Source organism: Platichthys flesus, chromosome 19 (genome assembly GCF_949316205.1).
Source record: "Platichthys flesus chromosome 19, fPlaFle2.1, whole genome shotgun sequence".
NCBI lineage: Eukaryota > Metazoa > Chordata > Actinopteri > Pleuronectiformes > Pleuronectidae > Platichthys > Platichthys flesus.
The window spans coordinates 11,849,264-11,871,332 of record NC_084963.1 but is presented as its reverse complement, the minus strand read 5'-3'; the positions used below and the strand labels follow the sequence as shown (position 1 = coordinate 11,871,332).

Here is a 22,069-nt window from a genome sequence, read left to right as displayed (position 1 = left end):
AAGAGTAGTATCAGACGTCTGGCAAGCAGAGAGGTGAAAGCTATGACAACATGGGCCCTGCCTTCAAGAGGACGAGTTTTATCGGTAAAGCCAAAAATGGCACATAATGGGCCAAAAAGAGTAAGCATGAAAAAAGTAAAAAGTAAGAAAATACACAGTGGAGTTATGACAACATCATCTCCTTTGGCGAGGGATAAACCTTCGCCATACCTCAATGTTTACACAGTCTGAGGAAACGTCCCAATACTGAGAGAGAGAGAGACGTCACCTTTGCAAGAAATAAAGATTCCTTTGATCTTTGACCACTGACACTGTCCCTGCAGGAGTGGAGTCGGCTCAGCATCAAAGTATTCATGGTCCATGTATGTCCGCGATGCAGAACATTGTGTTTTAATGGCGTGTAATCAAACTTTGATTACGGTCACAACGTGTGACAATAAATCGATCTTTCAGTTAGTTTCTCCATCTTGTTGTGATGACTCTCATCTCAATTTGAAATGGACCTGATGCAAGCCCTGGTAGAAGTACCTCACAGTAAAAATTTGGAATATGGCCAAAATGGCCACTAAATGCCAAATAACAGGCTTCCTGTTGCATTTTTCAAAGACTTTTTTGTTTGTCTGGTCATGATACACCTTGCATTTTTGTGAAGATCAGTCAATGTGAACATGTTCCGGGGGTCTCGGGGGGCACCGTTGAGCCATTTTGCGACGCCCATTGAAAATTCCTCCAGAATACGTATATTTTTACCACTTTCTGACTCTCTGCAAATTTTGGTTAGAATTTGAGCATGTTAAAGCCCTCAAAAAGCCAATTTATTTGCAGGAAATATTATAATAATAACAAGACGTAATTTTGGGTCCTTCAATCCTGAGCAAACACACTTTAAACATGCAAATAATCCATCCAATGTCCTATTGATAAAATGCATTGACAAAGATGCCATGTTACTGTAGTGTCTCCCTGACGATGGCCTTCAGATATGGCATCTGAGCGATGTCTTTGCTGGACGTCATCTTGTCTCCGGGGCAAATTAATTTTTGGTTCAACTGTTCCTGGATCTCTGGCAGCTTTGCCAAGTGGTACAGACTCCAGGAGATAGTGTTGAAGAGCAACTCACACTGTTATCAGTTGCTAAATCTGTCAGGGTATGAAGTGGTATAATCTTTATAATTGTGTTAACAATAGTATATTCAAACCCCTTGTAGCATAGATATTTTTTCCCCTGGAGTAAATCACAAAAATTGTCACGGGTCATAGGCCACACAGTGAGCTTGAGCACAATGAGAATAATGTTTGTACTATATTTGAAGACAAATGGTTGTTAGACCAAAATACAAACATATTGAAATCCAGCAAATTTTAGACCTTTTAAATCTTTTGTTAGAGGAAACTTATCAAGGACATGAATCCTGTCCACAGGTTGTGTGAATTGTAAATTAAAGGTTGTATTGCACTTATTATGATATAATTTAAATTAAGTATCTATATCACATGAAATACAAGGTCTGTTGAAATTACTGTAATGATTTTATGAGTCTAAGTTAGCGAACTTTGTTTCTTAATCTTGGAAGACCATCAAGATGTTTTTATTGTTTAGTTTTTTTTTTTTTATTGATGCCACTAATCTGGTTTCTTTCTTTGTTTTATTGTACTTGTCTTGTAAGCCTCTTGCAGGCTGGACTCGTCCCTTCCACAGAGTGAACACACACTGAGTCAACTCAACGTGTCGACTCCTGCCCGCAGGATCTCAGTCATGCTTGCCAGAGTCTCAGTGATCGCCATTTTGTCGCTGAACAGCGGGTGTGTGAGGTACGCTCCCTCCAGCAGTCATGAAACTTCTTGCTCTACAAAAAACGCCTTTAAAAGAACTCCTCACATCAGAGACCAGGTTCACAAAAGAGATTGAACAATCTTATTATCCACCAAAACGTGGCCGCACGTCTTTATCATATGAGTATGTATCTCTCTTTTTAACCACCCTCAAAATAACAGTGAATTAGGCACCATTAGAAGCCATATTGTCCCTAACACATAGCAGCAAGTATCTTTACTAATTTTACACTAATGCATTTGTCATTTTACCATCTAATGTCCACATTCCATCAAATGCACTCGCATCAATTTATTTCTATTTACATCCATTAGCAAGCAGACATCACACCCGTAGGCGGCCTTTAATTCAGCTCCGGTTCGAACACACAGGCTGGAGGGTGTTTGCCATTCGGGCCACACTGGACTCCAACACGGACATCGACTCCTATGCTTCTTCCGTTCTGGACTTCATCAACACCAACATCAACAGTGTCACCACCCTCAAACCTATCACTACATTCCCTAACCAGAAGTCATGGATGAACGAAGATGTTCGCCTACTGCTGAAGGCACGAAACACCGCTTTCAGATCAGGTGATGCTAAGGCCTACAGTTCATCCAGGGCTGACCTGAACAGGGACAACCAGGAGGTGGCTATCAAGGCCGTGCTCAATACAGACCACCAGCCCCTCACACTCTCCTCCATCGACATGTGTGCTGCACTGAGCAGGATCAACGCACGTAAGGCTGCTGGCCCTGATGGCACTGAACATTTTAACATTTGCATTACACTGTTACCTCTTTTACTACTGTATTATCCCAACTACAGTATATTCATATTTATATATTTTTATATAGTTATCTTGCTCATAGTTCTTATATCATACAATACCTGTTAATACTGTACTATCCAATATATATTTCTTACTGTACATATCTTATTTATTTACATTCCACTTTAAATACGCACATTACTCTGCACTTTTACTGCCTTTTTTTTGCACTTCTGGTTAGATGCTAAACTGCATTTCGGTGTATAAGTACTTGAACTTTTTAAAGACAATAAAGTTGAATCTAATCTAATCTAATCTATTTGCATAATGATGTGGAATGTAGAAAAAAGTTAATTTAGGTGAAAATCAGTGATTAAGGGGGTTGTAACATGCTCCACTTTTCTTCTGAGGCTGCCGTTGCTGGTTACCGACTTTGAGGAGGTGATCCCAGACTGACACATACCGTTTCCAAGCGGGAAGGTAGGGCCACAGGGACCTGGGGAAGAGGATCACGACCTGCTTGAGGTGGAACATTTTCCCAACGGAGGTAGGGGAGAGCAGGGTAATATGGGACATCGGGTGATGTGAAACACCCCCTGTATCTAGGCAACGGAACACATTTGTGGTCATGTGGCTATTATGTTTTCAAGCCCCTCCCATTCCCCCCTTGCCATGAAGGAGAAGTTGGTGTAGGTGTTGTGGAAAGTATGTTTTTCAGAAAAAATGTGTTTTTTGCATGTAAAAGTAAAATTTCTTGCTTGATCAACTGCTGTGTCAAAACAAATTGATTCATGTTGATGAACTTTCAACATATAAAACCATGTGATTTATGCTAGCTGAAGATTAGCCTGAATTGATAAAAGATGTTGTTTTTCTAAAATTGTGGCTTCGGGGTAAAGTGGGACGAATGCTGTGGGGTAAAGTGGGACAGTGTCTCACTTTACCCCACCATGAAGAACAAGTTAAGTTTAGTCTTATATATATTTTAGTGTTATATTACATTATATATGTTTTATTTTTAATGTGATAAACATTGTAGAAAAGCCATCATGCCAAGAAACTATACACCAGGAAGACAACCTGGGGCCAAACACCCCTCGCAGAGATGGAGAGTGCAGCAGCTGAGGTCATGCAAGGAAAGAAGTCCTTAAGAAAAGCTGGAAGGGATAGAAATATTGATAAGACAACCCTCAAAAGATTCATAAAGAAAAGAGAGAAATGGAAAATAAAATCAGTAGCCTGGGGTGCAGTAGCTTAGGTAAAGAGAATATTCACAGATGAGATGGAGGAAGAGCTTGCCAAACACTTGAAACAACTAGCTGACCAGTTCCATGGCCTTGCTCCAGTTAAGTGCCGTGAACTGGCATTTGAATAAGCAGTGAAAAACAATATCCCTGTCCCTGCCAATTGGACAGAGAAACAATGTGCCGGTAAGCTAGGGTGTGCAAGAGATCACATGAATCATAATAATCATAAATGTGCTTAATTGACCAATCCCCATGATTTTGTTACTAGTCCGATATTAGTGGTTGTCAATCTAGCTGTCGGGATTTTAACTATTACAACATGTGTTGTTATAGTAGTTTTAAAGTGGAAACAGTAAGTGGACCACTTTACCCCGTAGCTGGGGTAAAGTGGGACACAAGACCACTTTTTTTAAAACAATCATATTTTCATTGCCCTGAAGACATTCTGATCATTTCTATTGCTAGAAAACATCCGGAATTAATGGGAAATGTGTCAATTATACTGATATATCCGTTTAGCTCGCCTAGAGGGGAGCAAATGTAAAAAATGTCCCACATTACCCCTCTCTCCCCTAATGAACTTTTTGGTTTCCTCAGGCAAAACCTCGGTCAAGCAGCCCATACGTGTCTCAAACAACACTGAACAGATACCTAAATTCAAAAAAATTTAAATAAAAGGAATATAAAGTCATTAGGAATATTATGAATAGATTTGAATAGGTCATGCACTAGTCTGAGATCTCCCTTAATCCCAGAGTTTATACACTATGACCAAAAACATGTGGACACTAGAAATTTACACGCAGAGGTAACAGTTCAGACCAAAGTCCTTCACATTCCTGGTTTCAGGTTTTCCACTAGATTTCCACAAGCCAACTAAGTGGCTAAAATTGACTTTAAATATCCACTGACTAACAAAAAACAAAAAATGTAAAACATATCCTCCTTGGTGGAAAATGCTGATAAAAGGACGTGTAGGTGGAGCCGTTGGCTCTTTCCTTAATGTCAGTGTTTAAACAAAGCTTCATATTTACTGTTCCAATATTAGCTCGCAGAGTCGGTTTTAGTCTAACTCTCAGCAAGAAAGTAAACAAGCATGTTTACAGAGTTACCCGAGTTTCTAACATTGCTCATGCCTGAGGGAGGGTTTTTTAAAACTGTTGTAACAAAGTCTTTGGTTAGAGGTCATGTAATGAACCTAATCCTTCCTATGTGATTTTAGCGGACGTTGGAATCAACCCCACAGTTTATCTCCCTGTATCTATTCAGCGGTCAAGGCCAAATGACTGTGCAGCCGTGCCAGAGTGAACACGCCTGAATGACAGCACGCTCACTTCCTCTCCAGACAGTTAATTCTCTGCTCCAACTACATAAAGTTACAAACGTAACAAAACACTCAAGTAAAACTCATTTAAAGCTGTAAGATCTGATGCAGGAGTGAAAGAGTCAAGGACAACCGCAATGAGATTGTTTGCACTGTCAACTCCCAGGCTGGCGTAGAATTGTTAATAAATGATAAAGATATAAACCATCTAGAAAGGCTGAGGAAAAGTTGGATGCTTTATCATCTTAACTCGTAGCCGTCATTCATTGAAATCAATACTTTTCGGGTTTTTTTCAGTGGGAGTAACTCTCCTTGAAGAAATTATTGACAGATCCATTGTTTTTTAACGAAGGTTGACAGAAATAAAGCAAACTTCAGAAAACCTTGTTCCATTCAAAGTGTGATAAATTATATCATATATGCATAGGTGCAGTTACTTTTCATTCATATTAGACATTGTAAACCCAAGTGACACGTCTTTCTCATTCCTCTACTACATAGTATTATTAATTCATCTGTTTTTCCACATCTGATGAAAGGAAACATCAGATTTGTTTTTCTGCCGAATTTTAAAAGCTAAATTGTAGAGTTCCTCCATCAGGTTATTGAGTGTTAGGCTTTCACAGAGCAAGGACCCAATCACAGTTCAGGATGCAAAAAATACTTCTTTATTTCAAAAAAAGGAAAACCAAGGATCCAAAAAGGCAAAAAATTACAAGAGCAAAAAAACAGAAAATCCAATTCAATAATTTGGCAAAACAGAGTTCCAAAAAGGGAAAAACAAAGAGGCTCAAAAACCAGAGAGCTAAAAATCATACGAGAAAAGAAAGCTAAAAAATTCCAGTATCCTTGCATGGCTTCTTCACAGTGAAAAAATGATACAAACCAACAGTGGACAACAGAAAGACTGGGCTTAAATAGAAGGGGGAACAAAGACAAGACACAGGAGAACAAATCAGGCAAACACTCAGGGTGACGATAGGGAACAGGTGAGGGAGAAAAAGAGCGGGAAGCAGTAGAGGGCGGAGTCTCAGGACAATAACAAAACACACATGGGCCTTACAACATAAACACAACAAGCACATGACAACATAAATAAACAGGGGGAAAGACATGACATACAAAAACACAAGCAGGAAGCACAAGGGAAAATGTCTTAAATCACGGGGTCTTAACAGGGGTGTAGGAGGAAACGTGTTTGGGTATCAACATCCACGGGTTCAGAGTACTGCGGGTCCGCGCCAGTTTGCCCCAATCCTAAAAAGAGGAGGATAATAAGTGGAAATGAAGGCTCCAGTTCCAGTTTGGGGCAGATCTGTTCATGTACAACGAATTTAAAATGTGCATGCCCTAAATAGAAAAAACCCAATCTTTTCTATGATATCTCATTGTGGAGGTCACTAGATTGCACACAAAGATTAATTCTGCAGAGGAAGTCCGTTATGGTACAAGGCTTCAAAAATGGCCGCTCAATAAATAATGGTAGACACTCTCTTGAGCGTAGGCAAATTACCCCAAGCGGTTTTCTTGCAGATCTGGGCATGAGCCAAACAACATTTATCTGAAAAATGTTTTCTGTCATTTTAGGTAGTTCTTGTCACACTGATGCATGTTCAAGTGCATATTTTCCCAGTTTGGTTTTACTTAGTTATTTGATGTTGTAAAAATAGAGGGAAGCGTCATCAATGACAGCTGCGACTGACTCGCTATTGCCTGTGCACATATATAGGTCGATACCTTGATACCAAAGCTCCATCCCCATTTAGCTAAGACTGGCTCAAATGTCACAGCATTGGGCGAAAGATGGCTGGGATGTTTTGGCTTCAGTTCTGGATAGTGGGAGGAAGTGTATGGGATTTTTCTTTGTTAAAATTAAAACTTTGATAAAAACTGCTCTAAGTATTCTATGGTGCAAACGATATACAGTACATGTTGCAATAGCACCAGCATTTCCAATGCCTCCATGGCCAAACCTCCACAATACATGAGTGAGCTCACTCGGTTGCTGCCTACAGTCTGTTGAAATTATGAAATTAGGTGAAAGTGGCTCCTAAACACATAACCAGAGGCACTACTGGTTAAGCTTATTGGCTTAATATTTTTGATAAAGAGGTGTGTTTGCTGCGTACAATTTGTTGTTAGGGGAAAGCTAAGTAACGCTATGTATGTTGTACAGGGGACGCAGTAACTTCATGCTGACACTGTTTGTTTCCACAACTGCACCTGAGATGTCGATGATGGTGAAGTTGAAGGAAGGATTCCGCGGACCCAGAACTAGCTTGTATAGTAATGTTTTATACAAAGAAGTTCTCAGATCAGGACAGGCAACATGATTTACCTGGAGACATTCCCAGCCAAATGCAGGAGTCTGAATTTACAGGAGTCAGGGCCTCATTATACACCTGCGACTGCAACCCCAGAAGGCCACGTAGCTGCATCGACGGACTCGTTTTGGTTTATGCTTCACTCACGTGTTGCGCATGTTGCAACGCAATCCACCGCCAGAACACTAGGCGGAGTAACTTTTTTTTTCGAAAACAAAACACACAAAGAAGAGACGTCTTCTTCTTCGTCGAATGTTTATTTACATCGCCACTCCGGCTCCTCATAGCCTATTTCTGGCGGACAAATCGGCCAGTCAGTGACGGGTTATACAAGTGGTCATACTTTCGGATCTCTTCTGCCAAGTGCTCATCTATTTGGTCCATATTCGTTCTTCTAAATCTTCCGTGATTTCTGCGTATTGTGGGGCATGAAACCGGAAACTAGACTCCGGACGGGATGTAGTAAACCGACCAATCACAAGCCTTGCGGGCTGCGTGAGGCTCGCGTCGTTTTGTCGTATAGTTAGAAAAATCGACAGACACTCGCAAGACGCCAGAGGGCACCAAAGGGACGTGTTGCGTGTCTTGCGTGCATGCGTGCGTCCGTGCAACACGAGTATAATTCGGCCTTCAAGCCCACATTATATAGAGAGGTTGCGACCCAAGGCACAACAACGTCCCAAATCCCTTGGTTTAGCAGGACATGACTGCATGTGTCTAAGCATATAATGTTAATGAAATGGTGTATTCATAAAGACATGCCTTGTGCTTAAAGACTAAGACCCATGTTCTATACTCATCCATTAACAGGTCCGAGATCATTTCCTAGGGGGAGAGAAATACATAGAGGAATTTCTGAGAATCTGAAGATGAGGGCTGCATGCTTAAACATGTGATTCTTGTTTATACCTTTGTTAAAGGGATCTATTTAGCTGAATATACCACATATTCTCCCCTTCGAGACTAAACAACAAGTTTTGAAATAATCAAAAGAATAAAACATACAGGTGTATGATCATGACAAAAATAACAATCCGTCCTTCAGCATAATTTTAACAATAAAGTAACTGTATGGAGTGTAAAAAGTGAGAGTGAAAAACCTGTCAGGCATCTTGAAATAAACATCAAACAATTTAGACAATGGCAAACTTTTTGACTCACGGGCAACAATGGGTTCTAAAATTTGACAGAGGGGCCGGGCCAGGACCAGATGGATGGAGTGTTTTTGTGAACTAATTTAAATGACATAGAAAAATCATTACATGAAATGATTTGGCCTTTAACAAGTAGCAAAGCATTTATTTGCAAGGCAATTTAACAAAACCCGCCTTCGGAGAAAGGCTTGCTAGCCTTTGCTATTTCGAATGCCACCAAAAAACTTGCCTTGGTATTTGCCTCTTGAATCGCAGTTTTACAGTGGAAAGCCGTAGCCGTAGCTGCCCGTTCTTGCGTTGACTGCTTGCTAGCGCTGTTAGCATGTTTCGTAGCAAAGTGATGGCTGATGTTGTACTCCTTGAAAACTGCAACAGTTTCTCGGCATATCAGGCATACAGCCTTCGATTGGACTTCAGTGAAAAAGTATTTTGTTGTCCACTCAGTGTTAAACACTCGCCAGTCATTGTCCACTTTTGGTTTCCTTAATCCGCTCATTTTACAGAAGGGCTCACAGGGCAAAGCGAAAAAGTGAAGGGAGATCATGCGCCCTTTCGAGCCCTATACACCACACTGCCGGTCACATTTAATTTAGCTGACGCCTTTATCCAAAGCGACTTACAATAAGTGCATTCAACCCCGAGGGTACAAACCCAGAACAACAAGAAGCAAGAAAGTAGAATTTCTTCAGAAATTAAGTGCTACTAAATTGTGAGTTTCAAAACAATTTAATATTTTTTTTAAATATTTGAACATGTTCGGCTGGCCGGATTAAAAAGCCCAAAGTGCCGTATACGGCCCGCCGGCCGTACTTTGCCCATCTCTGTTCTATAATCCAGTAACAGGTCCGAGATCATTCCCTAGAGGAAGAGAAATACATGGAGGGATTTCGGATAATCTGAAGATGAGGGCTGCATGATTAAACATGTGATTCATGTTTATACCTATGTTAAAAGGATCTATTTAGCTGAATATACCACACCTTCTACACATGTGCTCTCTGCCCTATGGCTTTCAAGACTGAGCCTGGCAAACATTCCCACGCACATATACAGCATCCAGGAGCAGCTTTTCACTGACACTATTCGTCTTCAGCACTACTGATCATTCAGGTGTTAAGGAGCAGGTGCTCTGTGTGGTTTCGGCTCTTGTTGTGCCTCAAGCCTAAAGCTGCATTACCATCTGAAATTAAACAATTTAACCTGAGCTGAACTGTATATTTCAATATATTAAATGTTACTTTCATATCCTGATCCGAAATAATTTTATAATTAAAATTTTCTTTAAAACATTAGGTACAGCTGAAGGTTTAATGTCTTCATGTGAAACACAACACTCAATAACAGCTGGGACTCTTATGTCAGTTTCCTAATAATAATATTAACAGAAGACTCCCTTTAATTCCAATGTCACATCATCACTCTTCCTTCCACACTGACAGATTTCCCTGTGACCCAATATCCATGTCCAATTCCTTTCCCTCAGGAAAACCTTCCTCGCTGCTTCGTCAGTAGCAGGATTTGTTGGAGTTAGACATGGTAGCTTAAGCGGAGTTTGTTTTACGTCGGCAGAAGCCAGGGGCTGGAAGCACTATGTTCCTGGGTCATCCCTCTGTCTCTCTGTCTGTCTGTCTGCATGTCCATCACTTCGTACATTTGTCCATCTAATCCAACCATCCCCACTTGTGAACATGATATCTAAAGAATGAAATGACACAAACTTTCACTTCAGCTCAAGGGTAAATGATTAGAATTTGGTGGTCAAAGGTCAAGGTCACTGTGACCTCAAACAATTTAATTTTACCCTATAAACATTTTTTCTTAAGAACACACGTTACAGCTAGGAATCGCTTAATGCCTCTTTCACTATGTAGGTACCAATTGAGTCTTGTAATGTTGTGCAGTAAATTCATATTACAATTTTGTGTGTATTTTTCAGGTTGATCTACAAGTGCTCCATGTTTGACACTATGTTCACTCAGCAGTCCCTGCTCTGCGCACACTTCAACCAGCATGTTGTCAATCATAAAGTCTCAGTGTTCAAATGCCCTGACTCCTCCTGGCACTATGCGCAGAAACAGCTCATGTTGGAACATAGGGGAGAGCGGGGTAACGGGGGACATTTTTTACATTTGCTCCACTCTAGGCGATCATGCATGTTAATGAGTTTAATATTGACTTATGTTCCTAACATCATCATTAAGTCTGCAACAGAATATCATGCAAAATTATACAATTTCTATTTAAATTTTCTAGAAATATTTTACATACCAGCATTAATGATATAAACTCAGAAATAGGAATCAATCTGCATTTGTGGATCATTCATCCAGGTCATTCATGGAACCCTGAAGACCATCGAGGTTCCACCAAACTTGGGCATCAACCTTCCTATCAGCATCAAGCCCACCAATTCTAATAACAACATTAACACCAAGAGCCCCAGCAATAACAGCAAAAAAATGGAGGAAATGTTAATCGTCAAGACAAGGGAGAAAAGAAACCTTCACGTTCGCCACAAAAGAAAAGCAACAGTAAATCCTCAGCCCTCAAAGCTCAAGATACATATGTGGGGACTACAGTTCCCCTCTTCAGTTCCAGGGAGGTCTTTGTGGCTCATATGAGGCATGAACATGGCAAGGTGAATGTCTGACTTCACTCTTATTGCCATTTTTTTTTGATCACATCATGTTTTTGAAATACCCGCTCAGGAAGTGAGTTCAAAATGAAGAAGATTCTCGGCATATTTCTAGCATAGAAAGAGAGAAAAAGTGATCGGAATGGGAAACCAGATAGATAGATGGTGTTCATGAAGCATTTCTTTAGGTTACCTTAAACAGTCTCATGCTCACATTGTAGATCTTGAAGAAGCACCCATGTCGACAGTGTGACAAGTCCTTCAGTTCCTCCCACAGTCTCTGTCGACACAACCGTCTCAAACACAAGGGGCTGCAGAAGGTCTACAGATGCCCGTGAGTACACACACTCCTACATCAGGCCTCAGTGAATACAATTGCAAATCCATGCAGGGTCCAAACAATTGTTGTGTTTAACTGTTTGAGTCACACTCTTGTATGTAAAGGAGTTCCTGTTGCTCTACAACACTATAGTAGCCAATGATGACAAATCTGCAGCAACCAAACCCAAAAGGCTCCTGATGTGTAGTCGATTAAAGCAGAACATTATTAATTTCTATGTTGCCCCTTGATTCTTCTTGTCTTAAAATACCAATGTCTATTTAGTCGAGACGAAACACTGGACACTGCTCATCCTTGATGATCACAAATCTTGTAACATACAGGATTTGTTGTACCCTGCCTCTGACGGTTTTGGTTGTATGCATTGAGAGTAATCATTGTTTAGCGTTAGGAAGAATATCAAGTTAGGCCAATCAGAAATTCAAAAGGTTGCAGTAAACCCTAACCCTAACCCAATGGCTAGTTTGGCACCCCCCAATAAAGGCAAGTAAAGTGACCAGCATGAACAGCAGAGGCCGGCATAAACCTTTTAAGTAACAACGTAAATAAAATTGTGAACCTGAGGATGAGCATAAAATGTCAACTTTTCAGCTTACTGGAGTTAAAATTTATGTTTCTCTCTGCTTTGCTAGTCACTGTCCAGCTCTCAGTCAGACCTTCACTAAAAGAGTGCTGTTGGATCAGCACATTCAGATGATGCATGGCATCAAAGAACCAGAGGGGAAGACCGTCCGCTCTGAGAATGTGGAGGAATTACCTGACAAGAAAACGTTACTGTGGCACAAATTTGGAGACATGCAACTTAATCAGAGGGAAGTTCTCCTTTTGAATCGATACCCTACAAGTGAATTGTATGATTCTCCCGTCCTAACCTAACCTACTATCTTGATCACCCCTACAGACCCCCAGCCAAAAGAGGAAGCCAGGGGAGGATGAGGGTTCGCCAGGTTTGAGCTCCAGGGGATCAGACTCACAGCCTCTGAAAAGGCTCAAAGTGAACATCCCCAAAGTTCACAAGTGTGTGGTTTGTGGCTTCACCTCAGGGCACATCACCGCTTTCCACAAACACATTCCCCAGCACAAGGCTCGTCCTACCAGTGTCAGGAGTGCGGCCTGTGCTACACCTCCAACCGATCACTGTCCCGACACCTCTTCATCATTCAACCGCTGAAGGAGCCGCACGGCCGCGCCCGATGAAACGGACGGACCAGGGATGATGATGAGAGTCAGAGGGAGAACAAGTTGGACGTTACGGACGAGAACAACGATGGGAAACCCAACACCAAATGCAAAGTGTGTGTGAAGATGTTAACAGATGAAACTGAGGGAAACCTGAACACTCACATGAGGACACACGGAATGGCCTTTATCAAGTCTAAGAGACTGAGTGCAGCTGAGAAGTGAGAAAAACTCACTTTTTAACATTGCAAACAACATACAATGGACATTGGTGATTATGCTGTATATAGTTTACCCAATAAATACTACATCATGTATACAATATACTCACAGAAATATGTAATACATGTTGAAGTCAGTGTCTTTAAGTAAACGGAACAAGATACTTTATAGACCTTGAGTAGGCCTTTTTATAGAGGAGCTTTTTATTTTAAACAGTTTCCTTGGATTAGATGATGTATGGATATATTAGTGTAATATGGGACTAATTCTCAAAGACTGTGAGACTTTGTAAGATGATGTTTCATGGCTGTCTTAGTACACTATAAATGGCAGCTCATTGAGATTCCAACTTGACTTAAAACATTTTTTTATGTACCTGAATATTTAAAGTATAGGACACAAAACACTCACGTGTCTTTTAAACAGCAGTCAATCCACAAATTAATTCACCTATCAATATAGCACAATAAAAACAAGAAAGGCATTCAGTAAAAATAATTCAGTTCCTGTGAATTTAATCAAGGTGCATCAAATCACACACTCTCATAATTATAGTTCATTAAATTCCCTAACCCTAACCCTGGGAAATTTGCTAAAAAGAGCCATAGCATATCTATTTTTCACATTTTCTCTTGAAGCTTCTTCAGTTTTTGGTTTATTGTGAAATCATAATGAATGTTGATATTACAGAGCAGTATCTATGTGAAGGAATGTAAACTTGGCTGTGACACTCATAAAATCAAACCAATGAAAACACAATTGAAATTTGTGTGAAAACTATCTACAGCTGGACTTTCAGGTCTCATCATCATCTTCATCACTCTGTTTTGAAAAGTAATTTTTCTACTCCAAAAATAAGACAAGTTGTTTTCACCTGAGAATCAGTCTGTGAATTGTTTATGGGTAGAAAGTGTTTGCATCTGCTGCTGCCGCTGTTTATAGACATTTCTGATGCTTGTGTACAATGTTGTTATTTGTGTCAATAAATGATGAAACCTGCCAGAGGGCGATCTGATGTCGACTGCACTTAAGACATCAGCGTTTCTCCAAGGACCTAAATCACAAATCTTCTCGTGATCAATCAAACTGATTTCAATATACTGAATACTGAATGTCAAAATAATGGAAAAGGGTATAGCCTTTTTCTACGACAACCATTCTACCAGTCTGACGAGAGTGAAGCTGGTGTGTAAGCAATAGTTCTCACGCTCATAAACTATAACTGACATGACTGAAACTGTGTCATATTGAATGAGTGCAGGTCGTTTCCCTCACTGTTGCCTGGTAAAGGCCATTTTAGGACAAGCTTTCCCTCTAGTGGTCAGATAGTGGGCGGTCTGTGGTATTTCTTTTTCCACATTTTAAGTTTGGCTTTACAGTTAAAATAAGATAATTGAGATAAAAGTTAAAATTCAAGGGGAGTTCTTCTTCTGTTAATATTTAAGGATTTTTGAAACGTGTAATTCACATATATGGTTAAACATCGTGAGTCACAGTGGTAATCACAGGACCACAACACTAAGTTGATTTTGCAGGGGACATAATCACAAAGCCTGGATCTCTCTGTCAGCCTCCTCATGTAAAGATTAAGATTAAGATTAAGATGCATTTATTAGTCCCAAACACATGCACAGACATGCACAGGCACACTCATGCAGGTAGGGAAATGTAATCTCTGCTTTTGAACCATCTGGTGCAGGACACACAGAGCAGAGAGCGACCATGTACAGCACCCAGGGAGCAGATCTTGGAGGAGTAAGGTGCCTTGCTCAGGGGCACTAGACAGGGTAGGGAGAATCCTCTTGGATTTTTGGACAGATCAATCCAGGTTCGTCTTTTTGTTGTTTCTGAGTGGAGTCGAACCAGAGACGAACCAGAGACCTTTTCTGCCCATAGTCCAAGTTTCTGCCACTAGTCCACCGCCTCTGCTCACACCTGCAGGTGGGGATGTTTGCCTTTTTTGTAAGTCAGGCCAGCGGATGACTTAATGGGACCTCTTTCAAAAGGGTGTTTCCCTTCCGACAGTATTTAAACGCTCCTCTACTAAGATTTACATTCATTCCTGAAAATGGCTCTGGGTTTTTTGGTGTTCTTTCTGTTTGCTGGGTCTAGTTTAGAGCTGGAAACCACACAGGCACTGAATGTGACTACAAAATGTGAGGAGGACACCAACGCTTTCCTCTGGGAACTAAACCAGGAGAGACCACAGGAATACGCTGTCCGCAGTAAGTTATTTTTAAAGAAATACATTAATTATGAAAATAGACAATGTGAGATTTCTGATAGTTCCAACTTTGAGACAATAGATGTAAATTCACATCAAAAAGAAAAGTGCCTACGAAGACATCGGTTTTCTTAGATCACAAAAATATATGCAGTCCTACAAAACTGTAAAATTATGAGGCCATGGGTTATAGAATCTTAATTATTGTAGTTAGATATATATATATCATTTTATTTACCTGTTGACTATCTAATATTACATTTTTTATTTTTTAATAATGTTTTGCCTTTCTTTTTCTTTTTAAGACACTTTTAGATGCTTGTTTATGCATGAAATAGGTTCTGAAAACAAAGTTATTCAATTACTCTTCATTATTTTATGTTGTTGTTAATATAATTGTTATTATTGACATTATTTTCATAAAATGAAACTGAATTTAATTAATAACTATTCATGTTTGTGATTTTATATAAGTTTGACAGATTTACTCTGTTAAAATCAAAGTTTGAATTCACTGGATCTGGATTTATTTTTAGATCTGCAGCAAATTGTAGTTTACATCAGTCCAATAAATCTGCAGACAAACATGGAAAATGTTGAAAAAAGCCCTATCTAGCAATGTTAAAGAAAGTGAATTCAAAATAATTGTTTGTGTATTTGTGTTTATCATCAGTGTATGATGCGTTTGGAAAGATGGGCAGCAATGTTGAAGGAGGTAATGTCAACCAGCCGGGATCCCAGCAGCAGTGTCAGTCTGCCCATGGCTCCACCTTCTCTGGACAGTACTGCCAGGTGTTTCGTCAGCAGGTAACAACATGAACCATCATTTTAAGAGATACAAACTTATCCTGGCATCTAGCTACAAGGATTGGGAGATTTCTATTTCAATTGCTGTGTTTTTACTTACCCAGGAAACAGTCCGCTATTTTGTGGGTATTTGTGTTCCTGACTCCTGCAAGGAAGCGGATGTGGAAATGCTGATGCTAAACGGTCAGTGATTCTAAAAGTCTTGATTCACTGAGTTTATTTGGTGAAATTTTGTTAACTTGACTCTTGACTTTTTTAACAGGGAGACTTCAGATTGGTCAGACGTCCCTAATTCCTCCTTTTCCTTCCATCCTGGTCAATCAAACCGCTCAGGCCCTGTTGATGACCCATTGTTTGTCCAACACTGTTTCCCCAGATGCATTCGATGTCACCTGCCTGTCAGTTTACTCTGTACTGGATTATTTCCATGAGTATTGAACTGGAGAAGTGCTTCTTTACATGTGTCGGACTTCATCTGAGGGATTCTACACTATCTAAAATACTGGCACCTTTTCTCCTGCAGGTTTGTGTGTTCCATGATGGTCGCGATACCTCTTGCCGCCACCCTGCTCACCGCTATAATAAGGTGGAAAAAGAACAGGGAGGGCAGTCCGTCTCTTGAATCATCCTCTATAAACACTGGCCTCAACCTTTATGGGACCCTGAAGAGCAATGGCTCCTCTGGCAGTGAAAGGAACGGTGGCAGCCTAGAGGAAAAGGGTAAGTTCACAGGAACTGGTTCCAAGCCTTGACTGCAAGATCAACAGAAAATAGATAATGAAATAGATACTGAACTAGGGTTGTAATGATAGCAAAACTAAAGACTTGAATATGAATGTATAAATAACAACGCTTCATCGTCAGCCACCTGACGAAGAAAAGTCACTTAGGCTGCTTGTATTTGCGACCTTACTCTTTCTGTCACAACCCAAAAGTTGTGACAATAGCTGAGGGTCATTAACATATACAATACATATCCATTCAATCAATAATTAAGTCATCAAATTGTACAAGTAATGGATTTACACTAAAAACTGTAAAAAAAAAAAAAGCCACAATGAACTATAAAAGAGCCAAAGGTTGAGGATTAGTTAATTTGTTTCGGTTCTTTTTCTTCGATACAATCAAAAGTGAAATTTATGGAGATTGCATAATTTTTAAACACACGTTATTGAAAAGTAAAAAAGTATTGATACTTTTGAAAACCCTACTAAACCCTAACCCAGCTAAACTTTGTACTCTTTAAATGTACAACCACAACATAGCAGTTGTTACATTTAGATTGCTTCGTCTTTTAATTTTGTTATTGTCCTTGTAGATAGCACCAGCCACACACCACTCTGTTTTCCTCGAAGCTGTGTAAACCAGGGCCTGGAGGCACTTTCTCTTCAGAATACCAGCCAAGGTGTCCTGAGCACCTCCTCATCCATCACAGGAGGAGGCTATTCCTCCCTGAATGGCATACGTGTCCTCAGCCTGTTCTGGATCATATGTCTCCACTCAACCCAGTTTCCTGTAGAGGTCAACCTGGGTATGAGATACTCCTTCAGTTTGGAAGTCTCCCCATTACTCACATATCACTCACTCACTCATCGTCATCCGCTTATCCGGGGTCGGGTTGCGGGGGGAGCACCTCGAGCAGTGTGATACTCACATTTCATTGTACCTATATTGTATCATCTCTGTTGCAGATAACAAGAAACATTGGGAGAAAGCAGCTAAGAGCAACCCTCTCCATTTGATGGCCTCCGGTGGACCTATTGCTCTGGCTGTGGACAGCTTTTTGGTGCTGGGGTGAGGAGAAGCGTAAAGACAGTGGTAGAATCGGCAAGCGGGTTCGAGGCAGTTCCAGAATTTCCCCTGTCAGCCCCTTAATTAAAAGGGCCAGGGAAATGTCTGAGTGGGCCTATGTGAGAATACAACACTGAAATGTATGGAAATTTCAAGAGAGTGGACGTGTTGATGACGTTTCTAACAAGCAAAGTACGCATAACTTAAAGGACCCATCGTGTGCCCATTTTACCATAGTTGATATGGTTCCTTGGGGTCTTAATGAAATGTCAGTAACATATTTTGGTCAAAATAACACAAGGATCATTTAAAACAGCACCTTTTAACCCCCTCTAAAACAGACCTCCTCAGATTGACCTGTTTTGAGTGCCTCGCCTCCCTCTCATTCCCCCCCATCTCCCCCTCTCCCCCTCACCCCTCCTCCCTCCTTCATGAGATACAAGCGCCCAGATTTTTAGCTAGCCATTACCTCTGTATAAATATGGAGACAAAGATACAATCTTGCAACCATAACGGTCAGATGGGTTGAAGCCTGGCTGCGAGAGCCCCAGCGCCCCAGCTCCCCAGCGCAGCCCCACAGTGGTAGCAGTGGGAGCTGGAGCTGGAGCAATAGCAGCATCCTTCCACACTGTTGAGTGAACGTTTAGAGGTGTTCCGGGGGTCTCCGCCTCGATGATCGGCATGTTTATGTGGCCACTTAGATGTCTGACGGGTAGCAGCAGCGAGCTAACGTGCTCCACCGTCTCGTCGTCTCCCCGGAGAGACAGCGAGACGGTGGAGCCTGGCCCAGCCCAGTCGGCGCCGTCTCCCCGGGGAGAGGGTGGAACGCGTTAGCTCTCATTAGCTCGCGAGCTAACGCTAGCTGGGGAGCCGGGCCGTCTCTCCCCGGAGCCGGTGAGATGATGGTGGGGGATGGTCCAAGGCCATGTAGCGAGACTCCGTATATTTTTTGGGATGGTAGACATGCCAGATACCCAAATTAAAGTGTAGAAGCACTACAGAAAGTGGAATTTTCATTATATGTCCCCTTTAAAATACCTTAAAGAGTGCAAAAATATTTATGATTTTTCCTGTTGTTGTGAATGTGTCGGACAATCTCCGGCTACGTTCCTCATATGTAAAAGGCAGAGAAATAACCAATTTCTGGATTTTATATTCTGGTGTTAAAGCCTGAAAGCTGTTACAATCTAATGTATCTGAAAAAGGTTTAAGGGTGAGTTTAATGGCAGGTTCTGAGTTTCAGGGGTCTGCTCAGTGCCAGGTCTCTGCTAAACTCCATCAACAGGGCTGATGGCAAACTGAGCATCTCTATGGTGGCCAGCTACCTCTTCAACAGGATTAAAAGGTAAAGGGTATTCATCAATTTACCCAATCCACTCAAGCAAATCTGTCAGTGTCACAGAGTCATTTTTTCTCATCAGAATCTCGACGCCGTTCATTTAAAACGTGATCTCAGAACCAATGTTGATTTAATTGTTTCTTTCTGTCATTACAGGATTCAACCACTGCATATGTTCATCCTCTGTTTCACCACTGGCCTCACCTCTTTAGTACGGGGGGGGCCATACTGGTTCCAAATCATGAACACAATGACGGACTGTAAGACATACTGGTGGGGGAACATGCTGTTGATTAGCAATATCCTCCCAACCGCAAGTCAGGTACTAATTTTAACCTGTCTCTGGCTGTCTGTTGGAAATGTATTTGTATGTTTATTGACCCACTGTATTTTGCACATTTGTTTCTTCACTCTCTCTTCAGTGCATCCCGTGGGCATGGTACTTGTCTCTTGACTTCCAGTGCTATATCACCACTCCACTGTTGCTCTATTTTTACAAATTGTATGTCCACTGTACTTTTGTGTCATTCAAAATATATTTCTAATTAGTAGTGTTTTAAAACAGCCACCGCGTTACACAAACGTAATCCTACCCATCCTATCTGGTGTTTATCAGGAACAAAGGTGTGTTTGCGGCTGTGGCAGGAGGCCTGATGCTGATGACCATTGCTTCTGGTGCCATCACGACTGCGCTCCTGCAGCTGCCCGTCTTCGGGCCATCTTCAGGGTAAGATTGGGATCCAGTGAGAATGCAAATAGGAACCAAATCTATCTAATAATTCAGTCTGTTGACACTGACACTTCATTACTGTAGAATCCAATGTAAAAGAGAGTTAAAGCAAACTAGCCATTCCATCTGTTTCTTTTGAATTAAAAAGAAATATCTTATTCGTTAATTTTTGTAGGTTCAATTTGGATTATGGCTTACATTACTATGTGAAACCTTACACAAGATATGGGCCATATTTAATAGGGGTCTTGACTGGAATATACTTGACCACAAAGAAAGATCCGGTCCTAAAGCACAAGGTAAGAACGTATGATTATATCGAAAGGCACCTCACACATTGATTCAACAAGAATTATATGCTTGTTTGTACTATCAGATACAACTAAATGTCACAATGCTGACATCACGTGTGATCTTACTGTTGCTGCAGTGGCAGGCTGCACTTGGTTGGTTCTGCTGTCTTTCACTTTTGGCTGTGGTGGTTGGATTAGCCTACGTCCTAAAGGAGGAGCCAACCTCTCTGTCGTTGCCACATGCCTTCTATCAAGGAATGCACAGATCCCTCTGGGCTTTGGCTGCGACCTGGATCATAGTGGCCTGCGAGGAAGGTTATGGAGGTAAGCAAAACCTGAGTCCTGAGTTCCAAAAACTGTTGGTTATTGAGATATTCGATCTTTAAATAAAGTCATCTGGGTCTGGGGTGTCATACATCACAGCAGTTGGCATGAAAGTAATGAAAGTCGCAGTTAGTGATGTTTTCATGCATTTTGGGGGCGCGGCTTTGACAATGAGAGGATATAAGATTTATCGTTGCAATTTTTTCAAAGTACAGCTTGCTCTGCTTCTCCATGATTACCCACCCGAGCTTTAAGCCCATATTACACTTTACATGAAAAATACAATTGTTGAGCTTGCTTTTGCACAGTATTCAAGAACAAACTGTGTTCAGTTGTATCATGTTTGTACATTTCCTGTTAAGTAAGAAGTGAGATATTTTACACCTGAAAGCAAATAAATGAATGTCTTTTAAATTTCTGATTCTCCAGGTTTTATCAAGAGCTTCTTGTCATTGGGTTTCTGGCTTCCACTTTCCAACATTAGTTTTGCCTGCTACCTGTCACATCCTATTTTCATCATCATCTATATAGGCCTGCAAGAGACCCCGATCCACTACACAGACTTAAACTTTGTAAGTTGTCCTTTACATTTGGTTCCATAAAACCCACAGCTGACGCAGAGTTGTCTCTTTCTTTATATACAGTATATATACTATTTTAACTTAGTGCACTGTGTCTTCTCTCTTCATTAGATGTACATTTTCCTTGGCCATTTGGTGCTAACGCTGGTGGGGAGCTACGTGCTGACTGTGCTGATTGAGAAGACCTACCTTCTAAAATACAGCCGTACATAGATGATAGTCACAACACAATAGAGAACCTTTATCCAGTCGTTATGCATTAATTTCTATTGTTTGTGCCTTATGAGCTGTGTCAGTTTCCCTGTGGAAATATGCTTCCTGGTAAATAAACTTAATGTACGTGTTTGGTATAGAAAAAAGAAACGTCCCCAAAATAAGGTGAGCTTGTGACTTTTGCACCAACCTTCAGAATGATAAATGTTTACATATATTGAAAATAGATTTTAGCTTTCAATCAAACATACAACCAATTTATTACTTCTAATTAATAAAAGCTTCAACTTATGAAGCTTGGCCATGCTTTTCCAAGTTAAAATCATGGCACAATTTAAATGTAGGAAACTAGCCCGCTGCTTATGTCATCAGGAGATTTCAGCACTTATGAGATAAGTCACACGCATGCTGTGCAAGGTGAGCAAGGTCATTTCAAGGTGAGCAAATTCCTAATTAATACTTTTTCAAAGAACAGTTCGGGCCTCATACGGTTGCATTATTGCTTTGCCAGTGCAGTTAGAGGTGTTGCCCCAGAAATGTGACCTTGTATTTTATGTTTAACACTTTTTAATTAGTTTTATTTCGGTAATCAGTACAATTATACAATTACACATCACAAATCTGATGGATATACCCCTCCCCACAGCAAGACCCACCCGCCCCCAGTTAGCCTACCCCTTGCAACAGAAGTACATTAAGACTGAGACTTTAGAATGTATATATATATATTTATGTATGTATATGACAGATTTGA

General features: G+C 40.7%; 1 protein-coding gene across 1 annotated transcript; it reads left to right on the top strand.

Moving 5' to 3' along the window:
• Nucleotides 1-15,081: 15,081 nt before the first annotated feature.
• LOC133975255 (O-acyltransferase like protein-like) lies at nucleotides 15,082-21,882 on the top strand. The gene is made up of 15 exons (XM_062413163.1): nucleotides 15,082-15,238; nucleotides 15,911-16,044; nucleotides 16,149-16,227; nucleotides 16,307-16,442; nucleotides 16,568-16,764; nucleotides 17,363-17,575; nucleotides 17,736-17,838; nucleotides 19,079-19,180; nucleotides 19,331-19,496; nucleotides 19,597-19,676; nucleotides 19,791-19,901; nucleotides 20,080-20,203; nucleotides 20,335-20,521; nucleotides 20,951-21,093; nucleotides 21,214-21,882. Exons 1-15 carry the CDS (start codon nucleotides 15,082-15,084, stop codon nucleotides 21,313-21,315), a joined length of 2,034 nt encoding a protein of 677 aa, XP_062269147.1. The 3' UTR covers nucleotides 21,316-21,882.
• Nucleotides 21,883-22,069: the final 187 nt, after the last annotated feature.